The sequence below is a fragment of the Bos taurus genome, chromosome 11 (assembly GCF_002263795.3).
Source record: "Bos taurus isolate L1 Dominette 01449 registration number 42190680 breed Hereford chromosome 11, ARS-UCD2.0, whole genome shotgun sequence".
NCBI classification, from domain to species: Eukaryota; Metazoa; Chordata; class Mammalia; order Artiodactyla; family Bovidae; genus Bos; species Bos taurus.
This window is the reverse complement of record NC_037338.1, coordinates 15340871-15356708: the sequence shown is the minus strand read 5'-3', so window position 1 is coordinate 15356708 and position 15838 is coordinate 15340871. Positions and strand designations below refer to the sequence as shown.

The 15838-nt window shown below is 42.3% G+C and overlaps 1 protein-coding gene across 3 annotated transcripts in view; it reads right to left on the bottom strand.

Moving 5' to 3' along the window:
* TTC27 (tetratricopeptide repeat domain 27) overlaps positions 1–15838 on the bottom strand; it is a 185015-nt gene that overhangs the window by 5673 nt on the left and 163504 nt on the right. For all 3 annotated transcript variants that reach the window (XM_010809874.4, XM_005212535.5, NM_001075862.1), the window contains 2 exon segments: positions 4395–4592; positions 3017–3128 (listed from right to left, as the gene is read on the bottom strand). In XM_010809874.4, coding sequence (XP_010808176.2) covers positions 3017–3128; positions 4395–4592 — 310 coding nt within the window.

Below are 15838 nucleotides of genomic sequence, written 5' to 3'. Positions count from 1 at the left end.
GAACAGGGATAGACAACAGATTCCTTCCTGTATGTAAACTAGCAGAGGTCATGTGCCTGGTAAACCAGGTTTGTCATTCATTAATACCTTCTATGGCATGAGAGCTACATCTGGCATTCCTACTACAAAATAATAACTAGATTTTGAAAGGATGCAAGGGAGTCGACAATGTCACACTCATTTTTAAAGGGCATAGGTTAACCTGGAGATATTGAGGATTATGATGTCTGTGTCCCATAATAGAGGAAGGTTGTAACTACCATGAGTCAGATACTTGGGTTGTTTAGTACCTAGTGATATAGCAAAAACAGCTGTGATTCTGTTTTCAATCCTTGTCATTTTGAGAAAAACAAAATAGAGAGCAAAGAGACAAACACTCTATTAGTCCCCTTCCTCAATCCTATTTTCAAGAGGCATTAGAGACGGAGAGACACAGAGAGAGAAACAGAGAGAAATAACCTGCTGTTTCAAATCATCAGGAAATCCAAGACAGCTATGCTTCCTCCAGGCAGACTGTAGTTAAAATGCATAACTATGATTTTAAAAGTTCCTGGATGGCAAAGAAGGAATGAACTTTTGCCCACCCTTTCCCAGAAAACAGAACAACACAGACTGTAAATGAACACCCTCCAGACAGAACAACGGGTACACAATGACAACACTGTTATAGAAGGGTCTCCAAGCCTATGTGGAAACCCTTACCAAGCTTTCTGGAGCATGTGTCTATGCTTCAAAACAGCAACCCAAAATGGAATAAATCATATAGAGATTGTTTTTTTTTTAATGTCGTATTTCCTTTTCCAGAATTGGATGAGGTGGAGCACAGTGATGGGGAGAAAGATAAAAAAAGAGAACAGAAATAACAGAGAAACTCAGCTTATTCTTCCATGGAGCATGGCTACACAAAAGCAACACAGACAAGGTTAAGATTTATCTTTTTAAATCTAAAATGTCACTAGAAACTAACGCTGAGCATCTACTCAGGTATGCTTAAAATGCCATAAGGAGAACGAACACATAATTCATTCAAGTCAAAGGGAAACTTAAAAGAAAAGACACTTGTTTTTCTCTAAGTATTTCTCAGAAGGAGAAAAAAGTGTACCAGAAATAGTTTGAAATCAATTTTAAGGTGCAAAATGAAGATTTTTTTTTTTTTCCTGGAGTACTTCTTTAACCTGCCTATTTATATTTGACAGGTTTAATACTACCACTTGGTGATTACAGAAAATATCTTGGCATTGACTGATACAGAACCCGCTGTTCACAGAAATGTTTAGGGTTGGCAAGCGGAAATAGCTCGGGTAAGTTCTTCAAAGCAAACTGCACCCTGCTATAACTGTGTAGATAATATACCTTAGCATGGGTTCCTCCAGAAGTAGTCCCGTATCCACAGAGGCCAAAGGCCTTTGAACTTTTAAAGAATGAACTCCACCTAAGCTCACCTACCCTGAGGCCAGCACAAGCTTTGTAAATTCCAGCCACCCTCGACCCTCCTTCCACTGGCCTGTCAGAAAGTATGTGAACCTCTTCCACACTGAGTTTCAGCTACACAGAGTCTAACTTCTACCTTATCTGTCAAGGGGTGGGTGGCCCAGGAAATTGGATATTTATATCTTTTTGTCAATGACAAGTAGAATTATTAACTACTAAGCCCATTTCTAAACTGAACATTCTGTGATTTTTTTCAAGGCAAAGTTAAGCTTTATTCTTATTCATTTTTTCCTTTTTAGTTTTGAGTCCCTTATCACCCAACTCAGATCCTCTACTACAGAAAGAACAGGGTGGGGGTGAGGAGGTACGGGATTAACATTTACACCATGCATAAGATACTGTTAAGTGCTTCAATATGCTTTTACTCATTTTTCGTAACAACCATTGGTATTATCTCCGTTTTCATGACAAGGGAACTAAGGGTCAGAGAAGGTAAGTAATGGTGACCCCAAGTCGCCGAGTTAGCATGTGGCAGAGCTGGTCCTGGAGCACAGGCCCCCTGAGCCCAAAGGTCTGCCCTGTATAATCGCCACTTGTCGGCGCCCTACTTGCGGCAACTGTTGCAAAAGTTACAGGAGGACTTTAGCATAGATTCACGGTCCTTGGGATTCAGTCCTTGAATCCTAAGTGTGGCTTCACTATTTTATTTGAATTGCATTCCCTGGGCATCACATGCCTATGTTCAAACATAAATATAAAAGTGCATTACTGCCTGTAACTGGTATACTTTTCATTAATGCAAATAATTAAAAGCAGCCTTTATCTGGAATATCTTTCCCCAATAGGCATACAATTTTCTAGGTGAGGTTATTTCTCCCCTAAATACCACACATTAAAATATACTGGTATGCACTCCAGAAATCTATGTACTCTAAATATTTTCATTTATGAAAGAAGAATATGAGTCAAGAAAAGTTCAGATTTTCTTACTACTAGATCATCAATGCAGGAGGTTACTTCTGTGTGAAGATTAAACACAGTTGTAAAGGTATTTCCTATCCATCAGTCACTTATTCAAACACTATTTAAGCCTCTAGCCTATTTTTTCTCATTGTTCTAGGGTGCCTACTGCTGCCGCTGCTGCTAAGTCACTTCAGTCGTGTCCGACTCTGTGCGACCCCATAGATGGCCTCCTACCAGGCTCCCCCGTCCCTGGGATTCTTCAGGCAAGAACACTGGAGTGGGTTGCCATTTCCTTCTCCAATGCATGGAAGTGAAAAGTGAAAGGGAAGTCGCTCAGTCGTGTCCGTTTCTTAGTGACCTCATGGACTGCAGCCCACCAGGCTCCTCCGTCCATGGGATTTTCCAGGCAAGAGTACTGGAGTGGGGTGCCACTGTCTTCTCTGAGGGTGCCTACTACATAATAGTTAATCTATAAATGTTTGCTGAATTAACTACAAAAATTCTAATACAATGAAATAATCTGAAATTATCTGAAATGGAATTTCGCTTTTGACTAATATGTTTTCCTATCAGTAGAAATACATTAAAATATACCATGGATATTAAATGTTACATCAAATACCATGTGCGAGTCCTAAGGCTCTTTGAACCACTTCCTTAAATGACGTAATATTTTTCTCCCAACAACTGGACTGTGTGTCACACTTGTATGCCTTAGAGAGATACTGGAACGCCTGAGGAAAGAAAAAGAACAGCATTTAGAACAAGCAGAATTCACATTTCAAACTCTGCTTCCTGGAAGTCATATGGAACTAATTCCAGCTGAAAAGCCAGCCTCTGCGTTATGCAGCACACTCTCTGCATTATTCTCATCAAAGACAACAGCAACAAGCAGTTAAATCAAATGGGCATGTCTGAATGGAGACACTTCCCTCCAAAAATTAAAAGGCAGGGTTTACAAATCTATAAGAAGTATACACATTTCCCTGGCATTTGTAAACATCAGCTTAAGAGACCAGTTTAGAGAACGAGGTGTGAACTTGGTGAAAACTGTGGGATTACTGGCAGGTGAGCAACAACACAGATGCTTAAAACAACTTTCTTTTACAACCTCCCCACCCTTGAGGGAGAAATCACAGATCAGAGAATTCAGAGTATCCTTAATGCCACATATGCCAGAGAGGACAGAATTCAAGAAGAAGGGAAGGACAGAAAGCAGGAGTGTGTGCACACATGTGTGTGAGTGTGTATTCTCCAGGCTGACAAGGCTTTGCTGGAAGCCAGCTGGGTGGACTGAAGTGGGGGAGAGAATGGCTAAGAATCCCACAGATTAGCTGTACTGTGGCAAATTCCAAACTTATACAAGTACATTTGATTTGTTGTGGATGTTTTGAAAAGAACACAAAACATTTAGTATTCCAACCCTGGGAACTCTGGAGGCCCCTTTTACATTCTAAGATAAGAAGCTGAAGGCATAACTTGAACGCAACTGGTGCTCCACTGCACTTGCAAGAAAGGGGCAGGGCAACCTTTGCACAACATTCATGTTTAGACTTTAAAAGCTTCTCTCCCATAGTCTTATCGAGCTCCTTTTTCTTTCTCCTTTTCATAGTCTCCACCTCAGATTTAAACACTCCTTTGTCCTTGTACCGTCTACCTTAGTCTTCAGCAAGGAGCCTGCAGAAAGGGGTGTGGAGTAAATAACGAGAACCAGCTGTTCACGGCTTGCAAGGAAAGCAGATTAAAGAGATCCTTTTTGGGGAACAGAGAACAATTATTTAAGAAAAACTCATGGAAAGAAAAAAGATGAATGTTTACACATCCTAACCTGTCCACAATTCAGGGTGCTTATGTTAAAAAACTCTGCATCATAAGTGAAAATATGAGCATATTAATCTTATCTTTCTAATTATTAGTCTCCCTCCAACCATCAAAAAGGCAGATTCACCGTCTGTGTTCAAATAGAAGGTAAGAGCCCCAGAGGACTGGGAAGGACTCACCTTTTCATTTTCGTCAGGCTTGTCACTCTGCCCGTTTCCATACACTTGAGCATACAGCCTCCAGATTTCTCCATCATTCGTCACTCTTGAAGTCACTCTGCCAAATAACTCCTGCAGCTTTCCTCTGAGGCCAGTTGCAACATCGCCACTACGATCGGCCATCCCATCCATCACTGCCCTGACCAGGATTTTAAGGACCTTAACAAATGCACAGAAGAAACCGGTGAGCTAGAAACAACCAAACAATACCAAAAAAACAAAGGGCCACCCTCACCATCAATGACGACGACAGTGACAAACCATGTCAGGCCTGTAGGAATATCACTCTGCCACTTTTAAAGAGTAAAAAACAAGATGAACCCATCTGGAACCACTGTCTGGGATCGCAGACAGTGATCTGACCTCTCCCGGTGTCCCCTTTTCAGGCTCCTCGGAGGGCTCTGCTTCACAGGGCCCTAGGCTCCACGTGCCTCTCTTCTCACTCTGAGGGTCCTCTCTGAATGATCTGATCCACACCTATAGCTGCAAACCCTCCATGACCAAGTATCTACCCAATACTGTGGGTGCAGCACGAGCCTGACCACCTTCCAGACAGAGCCCCCGGACTGTGTGCCTCAATACCTACCAGACATGTCCCATCAACCTCTCACCCTCCATCTATCCTAGATCCCAGATCCCTCTTCCTCCTGTACTCTCAGAACTGGCCCCCTGAGCACCAACCTAGATTCTCTTCTCTCCTGGTTGGGCCACACGTAACCAATTTGACTCAGCACTCCTCAGTTCAGTTCAGTTGCATCCGACTCTTTTCGACCCCATGGACTGCAGCACACCACGCTTCCCTGTCCATCACCAACTTCCGGAGCTTGCTCAAACTCATGTCCATTGAGTCGGTGATGCCATCCGTAAGTCCTAAATCCAGCTTCTCCTCCTTTACGTTGGCCTCACTATTTTCCACCCAGATCACAGCAATAATGCTCAGAACCAGAATTCGGCTTAAAGTGGTCCTGGCCCTTCCTCACTGTTGAATGATAAACTACCAATGCATTTGCCTCAGGCACGCAGGCTTCCCAGAAAGTATCTCTTGTCCTTCCAACTACCCCAGTTCCACTCACCATTTGGCAACTTCTTGGCCATCTCGCTTTCATCAGTCTTTACACATTCTACCCCAGATACTCTGAATGCTGACAGATGAACTAAGTTGAGCCCCACTGCAGGTTACACTGCTATGACAAGGTACAGCTATACTGGGCCATGTATCTCAAGGGCTCCTGGAGGCACACAAAGTGCATCCTCAATGACCCACCCTTGTGATAGGAGGCCAGCAAAGACACATGGATCTACCTAAAGAACCAGCTCAGGCAGAGCACCCTCAGACCTTGCTACTCAGCGTGGCCCCTGGACTGACAGCAGCGGCCTCCCCCAGGAGCCTGCTGTAAGTACAGAATCCTGGATGAGATGCTGCTCCATCTCGGAATGAGAGTCTGCATTTCTAACGTGCTCCCAGGCGGTGCTGATGCTGACGGTCCACAGATCACACACTCTTCTGAGTGGCAAGGTTCCATGAGACAGGGTGCCACATCTTTATTCTTACTCTGAACTTTAAGGAGAGGACCACATCATCAACGCGTGTCCCTGATTCTAACATTGTGCCTGGCACACAGTACTGATGCAATAAGCGACTCGTGCCTGAAAGACAGACTGCACGAACACACCTCTTTCAGAAAGAGTTGCTAAGAGAAATGCAACCGACACCTTGCTCTGTCTCCCCGCAGGGTGTTCTGATCCAGACGTGAGATGCAGCCAAGGAATCAAGGCCCTTCTGGCCTGTGAACACTGTTAGGAATGTGAGCTCAGACTCATGGCCCTAATTACATCCAGGGATACAAGTGGACGGGAGAACATTCAATTGTGCTTTTTTTTTCTTTTGTGACAGACAAGGTAAATTATCTCTGCCCATAAATTCACATTATAATTCAACATGTACAGTTTTAAATCTGAAAGTAATGAAATTGATATTACAGCCCCACTCCTGATTTTAAGCCTGGAAGTCACAATGCAGGAGAAATGGTATGAATGTGCACTACCTGCTTCAAGTAATTGTTCTGTAAACATTTCAAGGATTAACACACTTCGAAAGAGATGGTCTAGTGAAACAGTTACTAAGGTGGACAAGTAACGCGTACTAAAGTAGTAAAATTCTTTGCTTTTTCTGGGCTCTCACAGTTGGCCCAACATCCTATCTACTCATTTTAGCCATGAGTAGCAGCCAAGGGGGAAAAGAAATCTTTTATTCTTCTTGCCAATTAAGATGGAGAGCTGTAGTGCTGGTGTCTGAGAGGGGAAAAGTTGGTAAAGTGTGTGTGTATATTTGTGGGTGCAAAAAGGGAACTGTAAAACGACAAGGAGGTGCAGTCCCTCTGTTGGGGTCAGGGTGCAGACACCAAACACACCTCTACCCAATTCACATGCAGATACCATCAGGAGAGAGGTCCTGAAGAGAGGCGAGACAATACCAAATTTGTTTGTATGCTCTCTGTTTGATGTTCAGTGATTAAATAGCTGGATCTGGGCCTGAGGAGAGAGTTCCATATGGAGGAATAGATAGCAGTCACACGTGGCCCTGGCAGATACTGCTTAAAGAGACTGTGTGGGGTAAGAATCACACCGAGGACGGAGTCTTTCAGGAAAACACCGTTTAAGAGGAGGAGAGATGATGGAGGTCTGTGCACTAAGGAAGGATGGCAGCAAGTGATGTCATGGAAACCAGCGAAGGAAAGTAACAAGGAGAGTACATCCACAAAAGATCAGGACTGGAAGACTGCTGGATCGCAAGTTCGAGGGTTAGTGACAGCATCCAGAGCTAAAGCCAGAAAAGGGAGGGCAGGAGAGATGAGGATTTTAGACAAGAGGCTCACAGACAAGCATGTGAAAAGCAACACAAGCATTAATGCCATTAAAAAACAAAAGGCAAACAATACGCCTCAATCATAGTATTATGTAATATCCATTTTGAATATAATTTGCACAGACATATAATGTTAATAGAAAATATTCACGTAACCAAACTTTTTAGTGTAAACATATTGGGAAGAAATGGAAGTAACAGAAATGCCAGTACAAGATAATTAAGTCCTTATTTACTATAAGAGGAGGTCAACTGATAATACCTAAAATTGGGTTAATAAAAATAGCCATATATAGTTATCATTATTATGAAATATGGAAATGTGTGAATGGCAAAAGAATTCTAAAGGGTTTCTCCCCTTTGGCAAGAAGTATCTTGAGAAGGGGGAGCAGTGGAGCAGGAAATTGCTACGACTTAACTTGTAAAAACTGTGTTATTTTTAAAATACAAACATTTTATTTAAAAAGAGAGAAAAAGAATACATATATTCAAAAACTGGCAAACAGGAAACAGAGAATGACAGCACACAAAAGCATCCCTTTCCAAGGGGGCCGCGTGGGTTCGCGATGCAGCGTCGCCGAACTCTCTCTCTGGGCGGGGCACACAGGCATGTTCCCTTTGTGAAAACTCGCGTTTACTTATGATCTGTATACTTTTCTACATTTTCACTGTATTTGAATAAACGTTAATTAAAAAGGTATTTCCTCCAATTAAGGAAGTCCCATAAACTGAAGGAAAAAAGTGAGTTATTAAAATACATTAACAAATGGAGCTACTACATAATCTTAAAAAGTGCGATAAACTTTTTTTAAAAAACACAATTGATGTTATAATTTACTGGTTAATATCACCATTTTCCTCTCTTTAACTGTTAAGTGAGAAAATTATCACCCTCTAGTTATCCAGATTGACTACAAAAATAGTAACATATATTTAACCCTTCTTTAGAAAATAGGTATTTTTAACTCAAAAAAGCAAAAGATCTTGCCTCGGATTTCTCTGATAAAATGAATCACCAAATATTATGGTTTTCTCCTGGGCAGGCCATAAAGTTTACTTGCATTACAGTCCTTTGCATCAAAAGAGAAAAGAAAATCTTTTTAAACAGATAAAATGTTTTTATCTATTGTAAACTGGGTAAAAATTTGATTACTGAACCCATCAGTTACAGTTAAAATTATACATTACTAAGTATGTAGTAACAGGCTGAAGGGTAGAACGGTGTAAGAATTTAGAGTAATTCTCAGGGAAACAGGATCCAAGACACGGGCACATAGATGGGTCGCACATACGGAGTAAGATGAGGGCAAACAAGGGGAAGTGCAAAGCAATGGAAGTGCATCTGCCTAAAACCAGGTTCAGGAACAGCTAGATCCAGAGTGGAGAGGAAGACAGACACTGCCAGTCGCTGAAGTCCAGCACGAACATGGGGGAATGGCTAGAAGTCTGTAAACAGCTGTAATGAGTGCAGGTCTTCTGTTAACCAGGGCAGGTGAACTGTTTTATCAGGGAGTCAACATACATGTAGAGAGCTCTGAAAGCTGTAAAGCAGTATAAACCTATAAACTGTCATGATTATCACTGACCCTCAACGTCCTCACTCTGTCAAAAGGGGACAGCAAGGCCCTCATCGCTGCCCACTCATTACGTGTCCCCATACTTCCTGAGGGTTTAAAACAGACCTAAAGGAAAACAAACTACCACCTCTTTACCAGCCCTCCATACCTCCCAACACCTCTGCTCTGAGCACTCACTGTGGGCTGAGCCCATGCTAAGCATGTGACCAACTTGATTTCATTTGGTTCTGTTACCCTAGGAAGCAGGGACTTTATTATCCCCACTTCACACAGAAACTGAAAGGCAAAGTGAGCTTCTCAAGGGCCCAGAGCAAGTGAGTCATGCAGCTGGGTTTTAAACACCAGAGATTTTTGGAATCATGAGCTTCGATGAGAATAAAGAGAAGACAACAATGACAGTAGACAATGTTCATATATATATATATATATTTCCTTTACATTGTAAAGATTTGTCCTTTTATGAAATATATATATTATCTACTATCACTGTTGTCTTCTCTTATATGTATATATTCATATATATATGACCCTTCCTGTGAGCCAGGAGCTCTATGAACACAATCCTCCTAACAACTCTAGGGGGTAGGTGCGCTTGTTATTTGTATTCTGCACATAAAGAAACTGGAGCACAAAGAACTCAGGTAACTTGTCCAAGGTCACACAGCTAAGGGAAGGCAGAGTTGGATTTGAACCTGCAGCTTGCGTCCCAGCTCTTGCTCTCAAGCACCTGCTGTATTAAGTTATAAAGGAGAGTTCCTTACTCGTCTGCTGTTCCTTCCTTTCTAATAGGTTCTTTTACATTGGAAAGATTTGCTCTTTTATGAAATATGCATGCCAATAACTTTGATCATTTCATTATCCTTTCTTTGCCAAACCTTGAATCAACCAAAACCAGACAGGTTTTTGTATCTTTTTAACTTAAAAATTTCTCCAAGACATTGGAGCTAATAAAAAATAAAAAGAGAAAATAAAATTCCCAAACACAAGCACTACTAATGTTGTCATTAATTTCTCTCTAGTTTCTTTGCTATGCATAAAATTTTTAATACTAATACTATATAAACTGTTTTATCTTTCTTTTTCACTTAACGTTATGTCATAGAATTTTTTCACGTTTTCATATATTCTTTAGATAGATCATTTTAATAGATTCAAAGCCTCCCATTGGGAGGCACGAATCGTAAAGAATCCATCTGCCAATGCAGGAGATGCAAGAGACATGGATTCAATCTCTGGGCTGGGAAGATCTCCTGAAGTAGGAAATGGCAACCCACTCCAATATGCTTGCCTGGAAAATTCCATGGGCAGAGGAGCAAGCTGGGCTATAGTCCATGGAGTCGCAAATTGTCAAACACGACTGCACACTCACAACAACAAAAAATACCTGCAGTTAGGCTGTTTCTCTGTGCTGCCACTGTCATTATTACTACAAATAACATTTCACTGCATACCTCTGTGCCTAAAGGTTTTTCTCATACTGGTTTCTCTAGGTTAGAATTCCAGGAACAGAACGATAGAGTGAAGGGAGTAAACAATTTAAGACTACAGATAAGCTGGATACTTTCAAAAAGGACTAAATCAAATTTAGATGTCCATTAGTAGTATATGAAAATGTGTCATTTCATTGCATATCACCAGTACTGGGTTTGTGTGTATGATATTTTGTTCCACTAAAGATATATGCAGCTATTATTCTAGTTTTACTTTTATTATATGAATTTAAATCTCTTTCCAAATGTTTGTTGAGTAAATATATTTACTTTTTAAGATATTTAAATTACTTCTTAATTTGTATGGAACTCATTTTCCAATGTGAAAACAGTTTTACTATTCATCTTCATATGGAGATTACACAGACTACAAGCTGATGCACGAACACGTTGCTAGCCTCTTTTTCTAAACCCCAATTCTGTACACTGCTGGGAAAAAAGAGAAAGTTGATGAATCTGAAAAAGTAACAGCAAACATACGGGAAATCCTGGAGAGAGAGAGATTGGCTGGGTCCTGGTTGGTGGAGAAGTGCAATCCAGGGTGAAAAAGTACGAGATGCCAAGGCTCACAGATGGCCTGGGAGCCTGGGAAAAGCGTTTTGGTTATGCTTTCTTTTCCTTCCACACACTACTCTATGTGCCACTTGCCACCAATATGGAGAGACCAAAATACAACAGCGCCAGCCCAGTGCAAGCCAGGGACCAGGCAGGTGTAGAAGGTCAGCCCCCAACCTGTTGAGGCTGGATGGCAACTCAGGAAGATGGGCACTGGAAGAAAGCAGAGATCAGAAAGGTTTCCTGAGGAGCCAGGCCACTCGGGTGGTGGTGGTGGTGGTGGTCTGTTGAGAGGGGGCAGTGGCAAAGTATTTCTAGGAGAGAAGTTCCCCTTACCAGGAGAGGCACAGTTTGGTCCTGGGCTTGTTTTAGGCCCTCCCACCAAGTACACATTACCAGTCGAAGAGCCAATATCCCCAAGGGAGGATGAGCCAATAGGGACAAAATTAGACATCTAAAAAGTGCAGCCAAAATGAAATAAACACACTAAACAGCCTATGTGAAAAAGAAGTAAAGGGGCATAGGGAGGAAAACTTGTTTTCATAATACATACCCTCAGGAAGATGAGAGGGAAAAACCAAGGAAGATCCCCTGGGCAGCAGTATAAATAGGGAAGGAAAAGAGTATGAGGACTGAGCCTGGGGTTGTTCACAGGGAAGGAAAGGCGAGAACAATTCTGCAAAGGGGATGAGCAAGCTGCAGCTGGTGGCGTAAGAGCGGTGACATTCTGGAAGCCAGCTAAAGAAAGTGTCGGAAGGAAGAGGGATCAACTGAGCTAAGTGCCACAGACAGGCTGAGACACCGGAGGGCTGAGGGAAGGGACGTGGAGACTGCAGCAAGATGCTTCTCCCAAGGGGTCAGTCCTGAAGAACAGCAGAACAGCAGAGACGTGGGGTGCGGATTAGGGGTGGGGGAGGGCGCATAAATTATTTGTACACAGCTTGGAAACACTGAGAACTTTCAAAAACAAGTGCAATGATAAATGCATTTGTAATATAACACCGGAGAAGGCGATGGCACCCCACTCCAGTACTCCTGCCTGGAAAATCCCATGGACGGAAGAGCCTGGAGGGCTGCAGTTCATGGGGTCGCTGAGGGTCTGACACGACTGGGCGACTTAACTTTCACTTTTCACCTTCATGCACTGGAGAAGGAAATGGCAACCCACTCCAGTGTTCTGCCTGGAGAATCCCAGGGACGGGGGAGCCTGGTGGGCAGCCGTCTATGGGGTCACGACATGACTGAAGTGACTTAGCAGCAGCATACAGGTACAATTTAACCCATAGTGATCATAAGAGAAGGTCCACTTGCCTTGTTATCTGAAAACTGAAAACTAATCTTAACACTCTACCCCAAGGATCACTCTTTATTTAGTCTGTGGTTTTTTCGAGGGGTTCTGGACACCCTTATGGATCTGACTGAGAGTTTTGAATCCTCTACCCAGAAGAGGTAGTTACATAGCCACATACACAATTTTTTCCCCATGATATTTCGGGTAATCTCACAATCTTCTGAAGCCTAATAATAGATCCTTCTTAGAAATTCTAATTCGCCCAAGATGGCCTGGGGTTTCAGTCTTATCTCTCAGTACAGCATATGACTCAATAAGTGCATTCCTCTGAAGAGCTTTCTTAAGTTTTCTATCAACTCCCTCCTCCTTTTTATCCCTTCCGTCACTTTCCGATGTTCGCATCCCTAGTGCTGTGTTAGGTGAGGCCTTCATGAGATTAGCTGAGGCGTCTCTGGCCTTCTCTAGAGGGTGCCTCTGTGCGTGCTGCCTCTCCTTCCACCAAAGCTCCCAGTGAGGTGTGTGCTGGACACATCCCTTTACCTTTACCAGCCCCACTGTTCTCAAAGCCACTGCTCTCCCTCTGAAAAGGAATGAGAAAGTTGTGGGGGGTTGAATACTTGCCCCAAATTCAGGTCGTAACAGAACCTCGGAATGTGAGCTCATTTGGAAATAGTTAATAACAACTAGTTAGGATTAAGTCATCCTAGATTAGAGTGGGCCCTAAATCCAGTGACTAGTGTTCTGATAAGAAAAGGAGTTGACACACAGAGACACAGGGAAGGAGATGAAGCAGGTGAAGAGGGAAACAGAGGTTAGAATCATGCTGCCACAAGCCAAGGAAGGCCAGGAACCCCCAGAAGCTGGAAGAGGCAAGGAAGGTTCTTCCCTGGAGCCTTTAGAGGGAGCATGGCTCAGCCAACACCTTGATTTCAATCATCTAGCTCTAGAACTAAAGAGAATAGATTTCTATCGTTTGAAGAAACTAAGTTTGTAGCAATTGGACATAGCTGCCCCAGGTAACGAATCCAGCAGTCTTACCTAGAAAGACCAAGGCAACGTTGAGAACACTCAGACAAACACGCCTCCTGGACACTTACCTGGCTTCTACTAATCCTCTTCCCATTTCAGTTCAGGAAGCACTAAATGAACAGTTGTCATGTCTCAGCCTGTCTCCACTCAGTATGGTGACATCCAGCCTTCTCATTGTTTCTGTCCAGTCAGTAAGTCATGTCCAATTCTTTGTGATCTATGGACTGCAGCACACCAGGCTTCCCCGCCTTCGCTATCTCCCAGAGTTTGCTCACACTCACGTCCATTGATTCGGTGATGCCATCCAATCATCTCATTCTCTGTTGCCCCCTTCTCCTTGCCTCATATGTAGAAGTTTTCAATTCAAATCTCTCTATATTTGCCTTAATGGGGTATGGCTTGTGTGTCATGATAAAGAACATTTTCTCTACCCCCAAGTTTATAAAAATATTTTCCATCAAGTGCTTTTATGGTTTACATCTTCCATACAGTAATGATGATAAGGATGATGATGGCAGCTATACTTAAACAGCACTTGTATGTGCCAGGTGATATTCTCTGCCCTTTTCATACAGCTACTTACTTAATCCTCACAGCAGTCCCATGAGGTACTAACATCATCCCTATTTCATGAAAGTGAAGAACCAAGTGGTTTGTAACTTGCTCAGGTCATACAGCTGGTGGCTGGTGGAGGCAGCCTGGAAGCCCAGGCTGTCTAACCCCAGAGTCTATGCTCTTACCTACAACATCATCCTGCTTCTCAAGGCATTTCAATTTAAATATTTTAACCAACTACTTGAATTTATTTTGGTTTAAGGAGTGAAGCAGAGCTTTCATTCTGAGTCCCAAATGCTTGGCCAACTATTTCAATGCATATTGAATATTTATATCCCAAAGATTTAAAATGCCATCCTTATCATGAACTAAATTCTTATACTTACTTGAGTGTTTCTGAACCCTCTCTCCTGTTTCATTTCATTCCTGTAGCATATGTTAACTCTTTATATAATAAGGATATTATTAGCTTTTTATCTTTCCTACTTGTTACAAATATTTTGTCACATATTTTTTTCATGAAGTCATAAAAATTCCTTCAAGTTTTCTTTTCTTGCTTCAAAGTTCAGGAAATTTGGTAGGTATTCACTTGTATTCCTAGTTTTTCTAGGAGATGAAAAAATATTTAGCATATATTTAGCCCATTTGGAATTAATTTGGTGTATCATAAAATAATCTAAGTATATTTTTTGAGCCTGAATGTTTAGAGGGATTTCACTTTAACCAGTATAAATAGCCCTGCAGTCCCTCACTTCCTAACTAAACCAATGCCGTGCCCCCAACTCTATGTTGTGACTTCTAAATCCCTAACCCCACCTCCAGTCATTTCAGTGATGTGGCACTGCTGTTGCACTCTCTGTCCTAAACCTATTTCTCACATCATGTACCACGGAATGCAGCAAGCAGTGGGTGACTGTGGGGAACCACCACCAGCCCCTAAGGAGGGTGAAGTTTTCTCACCTGGAGGAGCAACAATCCTAATCTCCACAAAGAGGAAAGCTTAACTATTCTCTTCCCCAACACTAACCTTGAGGTCCTTGGCCAAGTCTCCCTAAAACTTTGGCCAAAAGCACAAGGCGTTGGCCCTTTGAATTCTGGACGTCTTCACAGCAGGAAGGAACAGGATTGCCTCGGGTCCAGTTACAAACACTTCCAGGAGGGCTGGAGGCCAGGAATGAAGCCATTTCCGCCTCCTGGCTTGGCCACGTCCCCGTTCCACTTGGAGCTCTCTAAAGAACTTGCTCTGCTTCCTGGCCTGATAACCCTGACCCTTGGCTTCCTCACACCTCAGTTATCACAGAAAGGTAGGCAGCTTAACATTGTCTTTTTCACTCAGCAAACGAAGAAAAAAATTCTTTGCATAAGGAAATGGCATGCACAAGCTTTAGGTTAAACAGGCCAAACTTCAGACTTCACATCTTGGCTTGACTAGTTGTGAGCTGTGAAAGATCAGCTTTATTAGTTTCTCTGGCGAGCCACAGATACTTCAGCAGTAAAACAGAGATAATATCTACCTCACAGAGATAGAATCCATATGGAATACATCCACTCCCTCCACTCTTCTCCCTCAGGTAAGCCCTGCCACCACTTGCTCTAGGACTTCAATCGAGTTGGCAATCTTTCCCAACACCCATCAACACCACCTCCCTCCTTCCCCAAAGAGAAATCCACACAAAGAACAACATCCATAAGAAAGAATACATATTGTATGATTCTGTTTATACAACAATCAAGAGAAAGCAAAATTGAACTGTGGGGACGGAAATCAGAAAGCAGTTGCCTGGTAGAAGGGAAAGGGTGGTGGTTCAGTTGACTGGGAAGGGGAATAATAGAACTTTCTGTGGTGATGAAATGTTCCACACCTGTTTTGGGAAGTGGTTCTATAAGAATACACAATGTCAAAACATATCAAAATTACATTTAAGACAAAATTGCATTTTCTTATATGTAAATTATACCCCAATTTGGGGAAAAAAAAAAAAAACACCTTTGTCAGATATAATTCAAATGCACAGTAACATGATGGGGGAAATATGCTGTTT